At 37.5% G+C, this 15,914-nt stretch overlaps 1 protein-coding gene across 5 annotated transcripts in view; it reads right to left on the reverse strand.

Moving 5' to 3' along the window:
* Window positions 1-291: 291 nt before the first annotated feature.
* The window catches only part of MYO6 (myosin VI), a 155,838-nt gene continuing 140,215 nt past the window's right edge, over window positions 292-15,914 (reverse strand). For 3 of the 5 annotated variants that reach the window (XM_006061992.4, XM_025294858.3, XM_044924499.2), the window contains 5 exons: window positions 13,380-13,483; window positions 10,683-10,814; window positions 8,054-8,080; window positions 5,279-5,497; window positions 292-4,767 (listed from right to left, as the gene is read on the reverse strand). In XM_006061992.4, the coding sequence (XP_006062054.3) occupies window positions 4,568-4,767; window positions 5,279-5,497; window positions 8,054-8,080; window positions 10,683-10,814; window positions 13,380-13,483 (682 nt within the window). In that variant the 3' untranslated portion in view covers window positions 292-4,567. The remainder of the gene's footprint in view (window positions 4,768-5,278; window positions 5,498-8,053; window positions 8,081-10,682; window positions 10,815-13,379; window positions 13,484-15,914) is intronic. The other 2 variants (XM_025294855.3, XM_025294859.3) reach the window with 1 other exon arrangement.

A 15,914-nucleotide genomic window follows, 5' to 3' on the forward strand; every position in this document is an offset into this window, starting at 1 on the left:
CAGCCAAGATTTGGTTTCTCTTTAATCTAGGCAAAGTGGCTCACATATGATCCTGCTTTTCCCTGGAGGAAGAACCCAGAAGTTTGGGGTCAGAGCTCAAAGACCTTCCAATCACCCAGGTTCCTTGCCTGTTCCTCCGCCTTCTGGCACAGAGTTTCCGGTGACTGGACCAACTTCAAGATCCCAGCTTCTCCAGTTTATTCCATTGGACTGGAGGCAACATGGCAACACATGCAACATTTACAACTTTGCAACACCTGGCAACTGTATTAAAAGCACAAGAAGCAAGAGGAAGTTCTACATAGAAAGCATTTATTATTTGTATTTCCAGTACATCAGTATTTTAGGACAGTGTCAGATACATATCTTTAGGAAATAAGGAAAAATTAAGTAACAGATATAATTCATTGAATTTTCAAAATGAAAAGAAAACAGCCAAGTAATACACCTATTTGGATCTGAAGGTGAGAGTCTGGTACAGGTAAAAATTAGGATTAAAGATTTTCTTTTTGATGTGAACTTTTTCCTGGTTATCTCCTGTTGAAGAGTATGACATATATTAGGCTAGTCATGCGGAAGGAAGACTACACTGATTTGACTTGAACTTCACTGTCCTCCAGATCTGGTCCAGGAACGGGCAGGCTTGACCTCTCAAAGGATCTCTATTTCATCCTTCCACAAGGCTTATGCACAGAATGTCTACTGGCCTTCCCCAGCACGCCATTTCTATATGCTAAGAATGTGTACACCAGGCCTGTCTCAGTCCAGGCTCAATAGGTCCATGGGTTCTGCTCTTATATTGCATACAGTTCATTCTAAAACTTGGGGAGGATCTAGGAGCACCAGCCCCCACACCACATCAATGCTTTCCGCCTGGCAAGCAGCTCTTCAGGATGCACCTCTATGCTTCCTCTCCATCCACTCTTCTCTCTCCTTACTGTTACCGCTGCCCCCAACCCCTGCCCCTGCTTGTCCTTACTGTAATTTTTAGGTATCCTCTGTCCTCCCCTCCCTTGTTAGTTTATCTTCTAGGAGAAATAAAAACACTCAGTAATTGTTACTGCTGGCTATGTTACAAAGACAAAAGCTGCCACCCCTTCTGAAGATTGGGGATGACAGAGGAGCAACCCTCTGTAAAGCCCCAGGGGTTACTCGAAGAAGTCTGCTTGCTTTGATTCCATTCTCCACGAGTGGAGTGAAGGTATTTCTCTCTCTTTCACGGTCTAGAACTCAATTACTCAAGCTGTCTGGATCCCTGTTAACCTCTTACATAAAAGCAGTCAAGTCTACCACTAACACTGTAATAATTCACTGACTGATTCATCCAATACTATTTATTCTACTGATCCAGTACTCTCAAGGTGGTTCAGGTGAAGAAACCAAAGATCTACCTATTTGGATCCCCTGAGAACCATTGCAATAACCTGTGAATGAAAATAGCTTTTTAAAAATCCAATTAATAAAACTACAATATCCTCATTATTGAGCCTGTGAGTTTCTATTCTCTAAGTTTTCACTTGCGTTCCACGTAAGATGCTATATTCTTTTGTGATCTGATATGATCTTTTGTTTCGCTGTCTACAAAAGGGTTCACTATGTTACTGGAAAGAATGACCTACAAAAAGTCACTATAGGAAGCAGAAAGTAATTTACAGTAGAATGTTTTTTGTGCGGGCCTGTGCTCCTTAGTGCACTCTTTTACTTCTTCTTCATGTTATCCTTTGAGACGGTGCCGTCTACTCAGCCTTACAACCAAGAAAACTCACTTCTCTCTTAACATGTGAGTCTTTCTCTTGGAGCCTACCCATAGCTCACAATATGTATCTTAAATGTGTTAATGAATTAGGAATTCCATTATAGTTGAATGTGAAAACTTTCTGTTTTCTCAGTTTTAATATTTTATGGACGTCTACCTTAACAAAGCATATGCTAAGGAAGGAACTGGTATTGAGCAAGACAAGCATTAAGAAGAATTGGCTCTTAATGTAGAGTATGCTGGTTTAAACTTCTAATTTTATATCCCAATTAAAATGACTGAGTAAAATTTAAATTTGCATTTGATTCATCCGGTTTTCATCTGGCATTCCTGGGTTTGACTGAGAACACCGTAAGACGCTGCACCCACATTTTTCAGAACGCCACCTCCACTACCTCCCTCAAAGGGTGAAGGGTCCTAGGCTTCTCCAGCAAAGGGGCTTCTGCGTGTGTGGAGCTGTTATATGGAGGTGACTGGAAGTCTATCCGAACTAGGGCAGGTCTCCTGGAGTCAGAAGTAACTCAGGAGACTACTTAAAATAGATGTGTTCCAGGACAGCTGTGTAACACAATTAGCAATAAAATGAGTTCAGGCTTAAGACTGACGATAATTTTATCAGCTATTAAAGTAAAACACTATGAAGATCAGTAACAGTGCTTTGCTGTGATATATTTCTTTTTAAAAAAATACTCTTAATTATTATTTCTTAGCTAAACTTTTTTCTGTACCCTTCAGTGATTCAAAGAGCATAAAGGTCAGGCCCATTTCATAAACCCTTTGAGCAACTAAAGATTTCCAATGCCTAGATAATGATCTGTGGCATCATTCCAAAGAAACTTGATTCGGACAGGATTTGAGCTGTAAAAACAGAAGTAAACTGCACTCAGAGCACTAGGTTCAGGCCTGTGCTTGAGATGGACACGGACTGTGATACATTTCCCACAAATTCTTCACAACTTTAAGTTCTCTGTTTCCATAATTTAACCTGTGTGACTAGCTTTCCATCAAGTGCCTGCATGGATCTCAGACATACATAAAACTGTTTCTGGAAATAGTACTAAAGGCACAAGGCATTATAAATCTATTTGGTTACTAAATTTTCTTCCAGGACTCTACTTGCTACCAGTTAAGAAAAAAAGCTTTTCATTCACTATCCTGTACAAATAAAAACACCAGTTAAAGCCAAGTGATAAGAAGAGGAAGAAGAGGGCATTTATTTTCAGTAACCAGATCTTCTGTCACCAAATCACAGGGACTGCATGACCCAGGGGTCGGTGAGTCTATGCAGTAATACAGCTTTCAAAGGATGATCACATCGACGTTCTCAACAGGACAGACAGGACCATTTAATTTCTTTAACAGAAGACCATCATTTGCACAGTGTCATAATAAATAAATATCTCTACACTAAGACATATTATGAGAGAAGCGATTCCAAAAACAGTGTCTGGCTCACAAGCTCTAATCTAGTCAGCTGGGAAATACCTTCCTAACTGAGATGGCTCTCTCTAGGAGAAAAAAAAAAATTACTGGAAATTCATTTCAAAGGTTTAGAATCTTTGAACATCAGGGAAAAAACGTACAGAGAATAATTTTATTTCCTAATTTTATTCTAAAATACAAACAAGACTCCTTAGGACTATGTCAACGTAACTCCTTGATGTATTTCTGTTTCCAAATTCCTAATATGAAAGTTAGAAATATTAGGCTTGAAACTGCTGACATTTGATCAAAACTAAACAGCACACAAACAAAAACATTTTTTAAAATTATCGGTTACATGAAACAAGCAATTTCTAAGTAGAGGGTTTTTGAATTACAAAGCTTATAAAAGAGCTCTACAATTACCAGAATCTCAAAGACCAAAAAAGACAATAGGAATTTTTTTAAAAAACAGGAGTGTTTTGAAGCAGAACACCAGATTAAAATCACATGAAACAACTTGGACAAGATTCTGATATAAAATTGCAACTGAGATGAAACTGAAATCTGAATTCAGTCAGTTAAGCCAAACTGCCACCTAAAACTTATTTCTTTTTCTAAGTGAAACAAAAGTTATCTCAAAACTTTCAAGCATTTAAGTGATCCAAATTTCCTTTATTTGTTCATGGAGTGTAAGAACATATTCTTATAGCAACACAATGTGATAGAAAAGCAAAACAATCTGTGCAGAATACTATGTACCTTCTCTATCAAAGATCGTATCAGACACATCAAGGCTCTCTCCAGAATTCTAGAACTTCAGGTAAATTGCTTTACTCAAACTAAGACTTGCAGAACAGGGGGGAAAAAGTATTCCCACCTTTGATGGAAATTTCCATGAATTTCTGAAAAAGTGAGTACAGGAAGGATACAGCTTTCAGAGAAAAAACACCAGTGCCTTGATCATTCTAAGTGCCTTGATTTTTGTAAGAAAATTGAAGTTAAGTTTTCTTTATTCCAGTTTTATGGTACTGCGGCCTCCTTAAAAAGCAAGAATTCTGCATTTTTTTTAAAAAAAACTTCTTTTCCTAGCGAACAATTAAAATGGATATAAGGTAGTCTGTTGGCAAAGAAAGAGAGATGTCAGAGTCTGTCCAAATGTAACAAGTCTCAGGATGACAAGAGGTCTAACAGTTACAGCTGGATACAGGAAAACAATTTTTCGGTCCCAAAGTCACTACCATAATTAACCTTAAATTAACAAAAACCCATGATTAGTAAAATCTGTTCACTTGTGTAAGTAATCCTAACTTGATCGTGGAAGGGTTTAATCTCTGGGGCACACTCCCTACATGGCAAGGCCTCCCAGCTGCAAGGTTAGTGCACCTTCTACTTTAACAGATTCTGCAGCATGGCCGTGGCATACGTGGGTCTGGCCTGCCTGCTCTCGATTGCACTCTGGAGATACTGGATGCCTCCACAGCGCTCCCAGATTTCTTCGAACTGTCTTGGCAGAATCTCAGCACCACGCTTTCGAGTCAGGCCTGTCTCTTCAAGATTCAGCTCACACATCTCCATGTCATCCTTCCCTGCACGGATAGAGACATCAGAGGATTAACCATACCTCCTTTCAGATGTGTTTACCGTAAACTTTATTCCTGAAATGTCTACCAGTTGTCATAGATTTGAGAACTTTTAAAACTTATTTCTTTCCTCGAAGGTTGAAATTTGCTTCATAAATTCACCAGTAAGAAATGTGTCCTCCACCAAGTATACCATTTCAAAATATACTAAGGATGCAGTTGATCCAACAAGTTACCAGGGTTAAGAGAAATGCTACATCTCCTTAAACCACTACAAGGCAACCTATATAATTAAATATGAAAGGACACAGACAAGTTTCTGTGTGTTCCACGAGGACACAATCCAAGCGATTGATTCCACGCTGTAAATAAGTAATCCTCAACTGATGTGATTTAACTGCAAAACTCCATGCCTCAACCTTGAACTTTACTGCATTATTACATTACCCCATTTCATTCAGAGGGTATACACTACTTTCCTGCTTTATAAATTTTTGTTCATAGGAATCGTACACACCAGCCACGAGGAGAATGGGTGGCTTGTCAGGATGAAGCTCCATCTGCCGGGCGATCCACGGTCCATCAAAATGGGCATACCACCAGCCTTTCTTCTTATTCTGCGGGTCTTTGTACTGGTCCGCGGGGCGGATAAATGGGATGCGGAAGAAACGCTGCTGTCGGTTCATCTCGATCTCCTGCTGCCTGGCGGGGAGCTGGGCTGCCGGGTTCTGCTGAGCTGTCACAGAGAACAAGGACAGTCACCCAAGGGAGAAGGTAAACAGTCTTTAATCCTAGAATGCACCACCACTTTTTTTTTAAAGCCGAGACAGGGGGTCCTAATAGTGAATTTAAAACAAAATGTAAATATGAATTATCTACAAATGAATACAATTCAAAGTGTGATTTTTTTTTAGAATGTTCTCTCCCCCCGCACACACCCCAACCACCAGCACCACACCACCAGCACCATCGGCAGCAGCAGTAACAACAGCAGCCCCCGGAGATTCCCACAAATGCTTGCATCCCTACCTAAAATGAACTCATGCAATGAACTCACACGGCAGGAAAGCAAACTAGTTCTGTTTACTAGATTATAGTCTTCCTCCAAGGAGTTCACATGAATGCTGCAGAATGATTTTTATGGGACTATTTATGATGAAACAAACAGCAATTTTACAAATCTAAGGGATTCTAGATATTAGACTATTTAACCACAATTTCCTCAAAGAAGTGAAAGACATAAAAGTTTTCTCCTTTGCCAACTGATCTGGAGATTTAAAATGGCCCAGATAACAGAGATATTTTATGAATAAGATTTAAACAACTTCATGACAACAAAACTGTAACAGTAAGCATGAACCTTCACTCAGATTTACTTACTCTGAAATTAGACTTCTCTTGGAATAAAATCCATTGTAGTAAGTGGAACGTGTATAATATTTGGTTCTCTTTGCCAATAGAAAAGAAAAATCCTTGCTTTTCTGTTAACACTGAGTATTGAGCTCACAGCAACCTCTTTTCCCTTGCTCAATTTTCATTATGGTTGGTTTTTTCTTTTTTTTTTTTTTCCTGAAAACACACAGTTCTCTGGGGCAATGACTTTACATCTTCAGGAGCATAATTATGGCAAATCTGTTTAATATTCTCTATACTCACAACTTTAAAGGTAGACCAATCATTTACTGCAGCTCAGTTAAGAATCTCACTGAAACTAAGTATGTCAATGAAAACTTATATGTCTAAGTCAAGGACAGTCACATGGCTTTTGTAAGACTTTCCGAGTACTGAAAGGATGAAATTACTCTTATTCTACCTCTTACACCAATAGCAAAAGCTATAGAGCAGCTGAATTTATTTCTGTGCAAACAATAGTAAGCAAAAAGCAGTTAGCAAAGTTGTATACGCCTATGAAAAGAGAGTCCCAGCTTTATTAGTGATTTAAAAAAGCTGTATCACCTTCAGCATGTTACCAGAGATGAGCTTATTTATCCTCTCATTCCTATTCCCTCAAAACAGCTTACAGTTCAGTGTTTCCACTTCGAGTTTTAAAAACTACCTACTCTTCAGGATATACACTAACTCAAAACTAAAACATTTTATAAAAAGGATTAAAAGGAAAAAACCCTTCCTTCCATCTTAAATAGTGAATTAGAACTCAAGGTCCTAATGATCAAAACATACTAGATACCAATGGCCACCCATTAGTATAACCTACTTTTTTTCTTTCAAAATAACAATCTCCTGTTGGATAAAATTAAGAAACCCACCAGAAAGCCTTGGATGGCTTTGTCTACTAATGTGAGAAAGGAAACTGTGGGAAGCCTGGAAATGAACAGTCATCTGGAAAAGTACAAAGATACAGATGTGGAAAGCTTGAAACTAATCTTCTAAACAACTATTTCTTTCACATTCAATTGTTCTTCTAAAGTATACGAAAATGTTTCAAATCTCTAAGTTTGTAAGTTACCAGAAGCAGTAAAAAATAATTATGTGCAACCATTTGGCAAATAAATATGGCATTATATTCAAATTACTGTTCAACTGATTCTAGAAGAAGTTTACTGTACGCTAAGATGACTCAAAGATTTTTACATTATCACAATACATGTATCACAGGAAGCTACAGAAGTAACAGAATAATCTTCTCTTCCTATTAAGAGGTATTCTATTAAGCTGTGTACATTATCACATGAAAGTCAAATCTCTTCGGACAGAAATCCTTATACCATTACAGCATTTGAAACCAGCACCTAAGTTAGTCTTTATTCTAAAAGACTAGCTGCTTATTAAGATAGAGTTTTGCTACAATAAGAATTGTATATACTCAGCTTAAAATGCTAGGTTTTTTAAAAAGGAAGTAATTTGATAAAATAGGGACTTCCCAGGTGGAGCACTGGTAAAGAATCTGCTTGCTAGAGTTCAATCCCTGGGTTGGGAAGATCCCCTGGAGTAGGAAATGGTGAGCTGCTCCAGTATTCTTGCTTGGAAAATTCCATGGACAGAGAAGCCTGGCTATAGTCCATGGGGTCGCAAAGAGTCAAACATGACTGAGCGACTGAGCACTTTTATAAAATAACAGATTAATTAAATTTTTTTCTGCAAATATATTTTGGAGTGATCCAAATAAAAGTACTATCTCAAATTAAGTATCTTAGTACATATAAACCAAAATTAATGTACTACAATTCACCTTAAAATTGTAGCAAAACAATGTTTAGAAGAAGTTAGTACTTTATAAAGTATTTTTAACCCATCTTCCAGTTAGCTCATGAGTAAGCACCCATTGACTTACGTGAATTGTTCAAAAATGGTGCAAAATCTGTGAACAAATATTTTATGTTGAAGAAAAGATAAAAATGCCAAAAATGTTAAATAAGCATTCTTCTAATTCATAACGATTTCCTATCAATGGAGGTGGTGACTAACAGATAAATTCCCTATCCATGCCAAACACTCCCATGATAACCTACAAGTAGATGCTGCTTTCCAACTTTTAAAAATCTATTTTGATTATGTTTGGGGGACATCCTGCTTGATAGACATACAAAGAGGACCAAAACTTAATTTTTAAACACAGCAATATCCAAACAAAAATCCAAAACAGCAACTTAATAATCAACATGAGAGTACCATTAAAGCATTACTAGAATTTTTGTAGGAGGGGGTAAAAGAGAATAACTCATAAATTCATTAAAAATTATATAGAGAAAAAGCATTACCACACTTACATGTACTCAGCAGGTTTTAATTTCTTCACACGGTCTTAAATCTTAAGCTGACGACATTTTTAGTTAGGGATGAAATAAAACTGCTCTCCAAAGTCACTGTTTCAAGCAAGTAAATATAAATCTTTACTGGGTAATTTGCTGCTGCTCCCCAAAATTATTTCTGAAAGCCTCTTTCCAGGGTAAATGTGATGAGGGGTGTGCTCCCCTACTACAGCAAAAGGAAAGGGGTTTCTGAGCCTCCCAATTACTAACTCTTAATGCTAATCATGATTTGTCAATGTCTTACTCTTTAAGGTTATATTTTTGTTAATCGCTATGTTGTCATCATTTTGCTTTCTCAAATTAAGGACTTCTAATCCTTCTAAATATTAAACTGTGCAGCCATTCCTTTTACAAGTCAAGCAGCTGCACCATTAGGAAACCTTCTAGAGAACAGAATTTTCTCAAATAAGCTGTTAAGCATCTTGGTGCTCGTCACCTTTCCTTTTAACTTTATTCCTTTGTCAGAATAAATTTTACATGAGAGAAAAATAAAAATGTACTTTTCAGAGCAGAAGTTACCTTCTACCCTGAAAATGCATCATGTTCAATTAAAATTCTCTGAAGACTACATATATGTGGAGTATGTTCATACACAAGTCCTAGTTTTCTTCACATACCTGGATGGGACCCTTGGGAAATTTTCTTAATCTACTCTGTTGTTCTTCCCAGTGGTACATTATGAATGGAAACAGTATGGGAACCAGCAAGGCAAGCCATATTTTATTTGCTCCTTTTGGGGCAAAGTTGGCTGAGTAAGGTGCCAAAGTTTGGTTTGATACAATAATACAATAAATACTTCTATATTTCATTAAAAATGTGGATGTCAAATATGAGAAGATTTATTTCTTTAAAGAAGTGCAATCATTCAGATGTATAAATTTTAAAATAGAATATAATGAAAGTCAATCAGTTGAAGGTCATGATTAGAACATTACAGCTAAAGAGTATCGCTAAAAAAAAATACTCCTTTGTCATTTTCACAAAACAGAGCAACTGTGGTAGGAACTTGGTACAGAGAGTGAACAGAGAATGGAATCATTGTGTCATCTTCAATTCCCAGAGACAAAGTTTTAAACCGGAGAAGAGAGTGGTAGTTACAAAACAGCAATGTTTAGAGGGCTTTCCACTTGCCATCTCTTAGTTGTAAGGCAAGCTTACTGCTCTTTCAAGAGTCTTACATTCTGATTGATGACACCCATAAGCAGTTACTAGCACTACTAATCACACTTCCCTTCCTCAATCTAATCTTTGCAACAGCTTAGAAACACTTAAATTTTACCACCTAACTGCCTTTCATCAAACACTGTTTTATTTGCTAGGAAGGTAGTAAGGAGACAAAATACAACTGTGAGCTCATTTCCTAAGTCAGCTTGGGTCATGCATGGCTAAACTATACTATCAAGAATTGGGAATATACCTCTTTAAAAAAAAAAGATATTAATATGCTGTCACCTTGACATTAACCAGAATTAACCTAATAAACTACTTCTGTAGCAAGTTGAATAAATGAAATTCTAACTATTGTTTTTAAGACTGAAATTACAACTCACAGTTATTCTTACTAAATGTTAAAGCTAGTATGTGCTTTGACTAGGTTATGACTCTTCTGCTGTATTTCCCAATTTCATGTACATGGCTTTGCCGTTCGAACAGCAAAGTAGCAAAATTCATTTTTAGGATCTCAGTCAAAAAATAAAATTCTGGTTGAGGGAAAATTCTTCTAACCAAGGTACTATTTCTCACTCTTATATTTTCACCGTATTATAAAGTGTTATTTGCAATAAATATTCTTTTTTCATAGTAATCTTTATATTTCCACACTTAATTTTTACATATGTCTGTATATGCATATGTGGAAAGAATACGTATTTACAGCATTATCATACAACTTCCTCAGTAGAGATAATTTTTACCCCTAGAATTTATCTTAACAAGTAAATTCAATACTTATAAACAAATATGACTTTAAAGATGTATCTAACAGAAATAATACTTTGAAAGACAAGCCATCATGGTTGTGTCAGGTTCAGTGGACCCACAGTTCTAAAGTAAAAGGAAACTTGGACAGTTTTACCCAAATGCCTTATACATAGTTACATGTAATTATACACATATACTTTGGAACATTCAGAAGTACAGATGTGTTTTTACCATAATCAGTAACAGACTTTGGAGCACGCTGTTCCGTTTCGGTATTTCTCTTCTTGTTCTTGGATTTCCAAGCATGATACACTTTTAGTCGCCTATGAAATTCTTCTCTGCAAGCTGCCAGGAGCTCAATATCTATCAGTTACATAGAAAGATTTTTTAAAAAAAAGCAATTAACATCCTAATTTAGTTCTCTAACATAATTATTCTTTGGCATAAACATATTTTTAAATGAAGGTTTCATTTTTAAATTAACAGTACAAAATCAAAAGTAAACCAATTATTGACAAAGATGAGTACTTTCATGGTAATACTATTTTTTAATACAGAGCATTTTCTTATGCATAACTACTATCTTGTATCTTTACTCCACACAAGAACTCTGGACCATATAGATCTTTTATAGATAAGGAACTTGGATCAGAGAGGTTAAGTCACTTGTCCAAGGTCATAGACCAGAATAATAGAATAAGAAGTCACTGTGCTCAAATATAAGCTAGATTTACAAGCACCGCATGTTTTACATTTGTAATTATGCAGATAAACTCAGCGACAAGGGAAAGAACAATAGTGAGGCGTCCTGTACAATTATGACATCTGAGGTCCTAGTTACAGGGTCCCAAATTCAAATACTGTGACTGACATGTGAACACAACTGTGTGGGAGCCCCTGGATACAGTATTTTACTCTGTTCTGTTGGAAGAAAAACAGCTTTAAAAAGGAAAAACTCCACTGCCATTTTTCACTCTGCATTTATGGGCCAAAATTCTTGCTGGAATAATCCCATGGACAGAGGAGCCTGAAGGGGTACAGTTCATGGAGTTGCAAAGAGTTGGCCACAACTGAAGCAACTGAGCTCACGGACCAAAAGGGTCTGATACATAGGCATTTAGCTATTATGAATTGCCGGGAGCCAGGGTGAGGAACTCCCCCCGTGGCAAAGGTCAAGAGGAAGGAGACTTGGCATACGCAAAAGCAGGATCGAGCCTCAGGAGTCCCCCTGGAAATTCTCGAGCATCTACCCCCCAAAACCAGAGTCTGCCTTCTTTACTGCTTTGTGCTCTCACCTACACCTCTGACTTTACAGGGGGCTGTCCCCCACCACCATCTCTCTCTCTGAAAAAGAGTTAACTTAGAGCTCCAGTTAATAAAGTTCCTGGGCGTGACAAGAGTGTTTTAGTTCACAAACTCCTTTGGAAGTTCTCTAGCCTGCCTGAACAGGTTCTTCCGGCCACATGTGATTGTTCACAGCCTCCCAACTGAGAGGCACGAGATGTTCTAAACTTTCTAAACACAGATTTTGAGCAGTTAGAAGATTATTAGTATAGTATAGTGGGTTGATTAGAAATTATATTGGTGAAGGGTTTTAATTTATTGGGCCAATGTTTGCTGCTAAGTTTCTACATCCCTTACCTACTGTGTCCCTGGGAGTGTACTGATTAATATAGTTGGTGTATAGGAATGTAAGTAGTAGCTTTAATGTTTGTAACCTTGGACCCTTGAGTTAATTCTTTTCTTGTTAGAGCCCACCACGCCTTTGCCCTGTAGGAATGCAACTTTATCTAATGCTTTCAGAGGGTGGCGCCTGACTTTAGAATAATCACCTTAGAGAAAAATAAGTTTTCTGAAGAAAGGGTCATAAAATGTTAATAGGCCTCCTGGCCAGAAGATGATGTAAATCACCTAAACTTTTGCATATGATGAGTTTGCAGGAAGAAAGCCTGGCTTCGATAAGGATCAAGGACTGCTGACCTTGCATGACTCTACCCCTTCCCCCATTATCCTCTATGCACAACTTAAGGTATAAAAACTACTTTGGAAAATAAAGTGCAGGCCTTGCTCACCGAAGCTTGGTCTCCCCATGTCGTTCTTTCTCTCACCTTCTGTCTGAATTCCCATCTGGAGAGTGGAGGCTCGTCAAGCCTACTCATTTTGCCTGGGCTTCTAAGATCTGACTGGGGAGGCCTTAGTGTCTCCTCTCCTTCGGGAGAACGGGAGGATGCCTGCGGCCTACTTAGGTGACGCAAACTCCTTGTCTTGGAGTTTTATTGGCTTTCCACGTAAACCAAGTTATTCAGCCTCTTTTCTTCACTGAATTTCTTCGCTGAGCTATCCCTATTTAACCACTCTTTATATCTTTAATTCTATCGTATCCTGATCGCCAAAGCCATCTCCCCTTCGAATTCCCTGGATCCACCGGGGCTGGACCCTGGCAACAAATAATTATAGGAGTGTTGTGTGCTGTGCTTAGTCACTCAGTCGGGTCCAACTCTTTGTGACCCCATGGACTGTAGCCCGCCAGGCTCCTCTGTCCATAGGGATTCTCCAGGCAAGAATACTGGAGTGGGTTGCCATGCCCTCTTCCAAGGGATCTTTCCAACCCAGGGACCGAACCCAGGTCTCCAGCACTGCAGGAGGATTCTTTACTGTCTGAGCCACCAGGAAGCACATGTTAGGAGAGTCAGTCACTGATACAGCCCCAACTATAACTTCTCTGTGCTCTTCCTCTCTGGCCTGCAAAATCAATTTAACTTAGTATCTGTATTTTAGCTTTGTGCAGAAACTAGATCTTCACTGCAAGGTGTGAGTAAAAAGAGAATGGTTTCAACTAATTTATATGAATAAAATTCCCACCCCAATCTAGGTATTTACTTGCCAGCTACGGAACCTTCCCACTTTTCATCCTCCCTGTACACTTACCACAAGAAGTATTGATGGTATCACGGAGTTCTGCGTATTTCCACTTACTAAGATCGTGTTTCTTGGTACCAGCAGCTGCTTTCGTGGCTTGTACAGCAGGGCCTCTGTAATTATTACACATTTTTACATATTGAAACTAGAAACACAAAATGTTGACTAAATAGACAAGAAAATGAACTTAAGTTTGCAAACTGGAAACAACTCCTGGAAAATATAATTTCTTTATCTTTAATAGATGAGATTAAGAATGGTGTACTATGGAATGCCCAAATTAAAATTTTCCACTGCATAATTTTTGTATTAGATTTTAAATCAGAACTTCTGATTCCAATATTCTAGTACCATGGACTCAGAAGTTCTGATTTAAATATTTTTTAATTTAAAAATTTAAAATATATGTTTAAATATTTTACCCACAGCTGTTTAAATATTTTAACTCATGGATATATGATCATCAAGACTTAATACATTTATATATATAGTGTGTATATATATATATTCCTCAAAATCAAAACTACAATGAGGTATTACCTTACACTAGTCAGAACGGCAACCATCAAAAAGTCTACAAATAATAAATGCTGGAGAGAATGTGCAGAAAAGAGAACCCTCCTACGCTTCTGGTGGGAATGTACATTCGTACAGCCACTATGGAGAACACTATGGAGGCTCCTTAAGAAACTGAAAATAGAACTACCATATGATCCTGCAATCCCACTCCTGGGCATATATTCAGAAAAAAACTATAACTGGAAAAGATACATGCACCCCGATGTTCATAGCAGAATTATTTACAACAGCCAGACATAGAAGCAACCCAAATGTCCAGCGACAAACAAATGGATAAAGACGATGTGGGTATAATTAATATATACAATGGAATATTATTCAGCCATAAAAATTAATAAAATAATGCCATTTGCAGCAACATGAATGGACCTAGAGATTATCGTACTAAGTAAGTCAGACAGATAAAGACAAATATCAAGTGATATCTCTTATATATGGACTCTAAAAGAAAAAAAAGACAAAAATGAACTTATTCACAAGACAGAAAAAGATCACAGACACAGAAAACAAACTTATGGTTGCCAAAGGGGAAAAGGTGGTTGGGAAGGGATAAATTGAGAAGCTGGAATTAACATATACACACTATTATGTATAGAATTAATAGCCAACAATGACCTATTGCATAGCCCAGGAACTAAGCTCAGTATTATGTGATTATGTGAAGTGAAAGTTGCTCAGTTGTATCTGACTCTTTGCGACCCCAGGGACCATACAGTCCATGGAATTCTCCAGGCCAGAATACTGGAATGGGTAGATGTTCCCTTCTCCAGGGGATCTTCCCAACCCAGGAATCGAACCTAGGTTTCCCTTATTGCAGGCAGGTTTTTTGCCAACTGAGCCACCAGGGAAGCCCAGGAATACTGGAGTGGATAGCCCATCCATGTAGTAAGGGAAAAGAATCTAAAAAAGTATATACATATAGATAGATAGATAGATAGATAGGTACTTTTGTGTGTGTGTGTGTATATATATATAAAACTGAACTGCTGTGCTATACACTTACACAATAATGTAAATCTACTACACTTTAATTGAAAATTGCTTAAAAAATCACATACTTTAAGATCATGAGAAGCACATGACGGGTTAAGGGCCAGTCACCTGCAGACTGCTGGAAGCTGCAGATGACCAAGCCCCAACTGTTCCTACTGGCTGATTCTCCCTGGACGTCTGGATATTTACAAGTCCCCAGGGGAGTAGCCAAACGCCACCCTTTGCATAAGTCTCCAGATATAAGCTAGAAGAGCTGCTTGGAGCCTGGAAACTCCTGTGACTTTTGCGTTCAGGTCAAAAGTTTGAAAAGTTCTATAAGCAGATAAAAAAACCACATCTTGGTATTCAGTGAGTAATAATATGACAACTAGTAAATTAAAGGAAAATGGTTGTAGGTCATGAGACAGATAACGGAGATTCCAAAGGGTATAGGTACTATAACATGCCCCAACTGGTAGGAACGTTTGAGTGGGAAAATAGAAAGAAATAAAATATAAAATACATATATTTACAATATAAAAAGTAAAATAATAAATAGTTTAAAAATTAAATGGGATAAGCTGTTTCACAGCAATGCTCCTGAGGGATGATCATGGTATAATGTTCAAAATGAGCTCATATTTTCTCAGCATTTTACATTTTGAAAGACAACAGCAATCATGGCAAACAACCAAGACATAAGACACTTAATGAGACTTATGTTATTTAAAAACGATGCTTGAAAATATGAATCGTCCTTCCTGAAATAAAATTACTCCTTCAGTACTAAGCTTAAAATTGAAACAAGGTACTTTTGACTCTTCGAAAGGGGTAGTTATGCATTTTTAGAGAATAAAAAGTAGCATACTTCACCCTACATACTTAAAAACTGTTAGACATGATGATTTTTAGTCACTTATATGCCAAGTTAAAGAATAATGTGTGCCCGTTTAGTCCTTCCTGAATTTTCATGGTTACAATCTGTTTCAAGTT

Source organism: Bubalus bubalis, chromosome 10 (genome assembly GCF_019923935.1).
Source record: "Bubalus bubalis isolate 160015118507 breed Murrah chromosome 10, NDDB_SH_1, whole genome shotgun sequence".
Classification (NCBI taxonomy): Eukaryota; Metazoa; Chordata; class Mammalia; order Artiodactyla; family Bovidae; genus Bubalus; species Bubalus bubalis.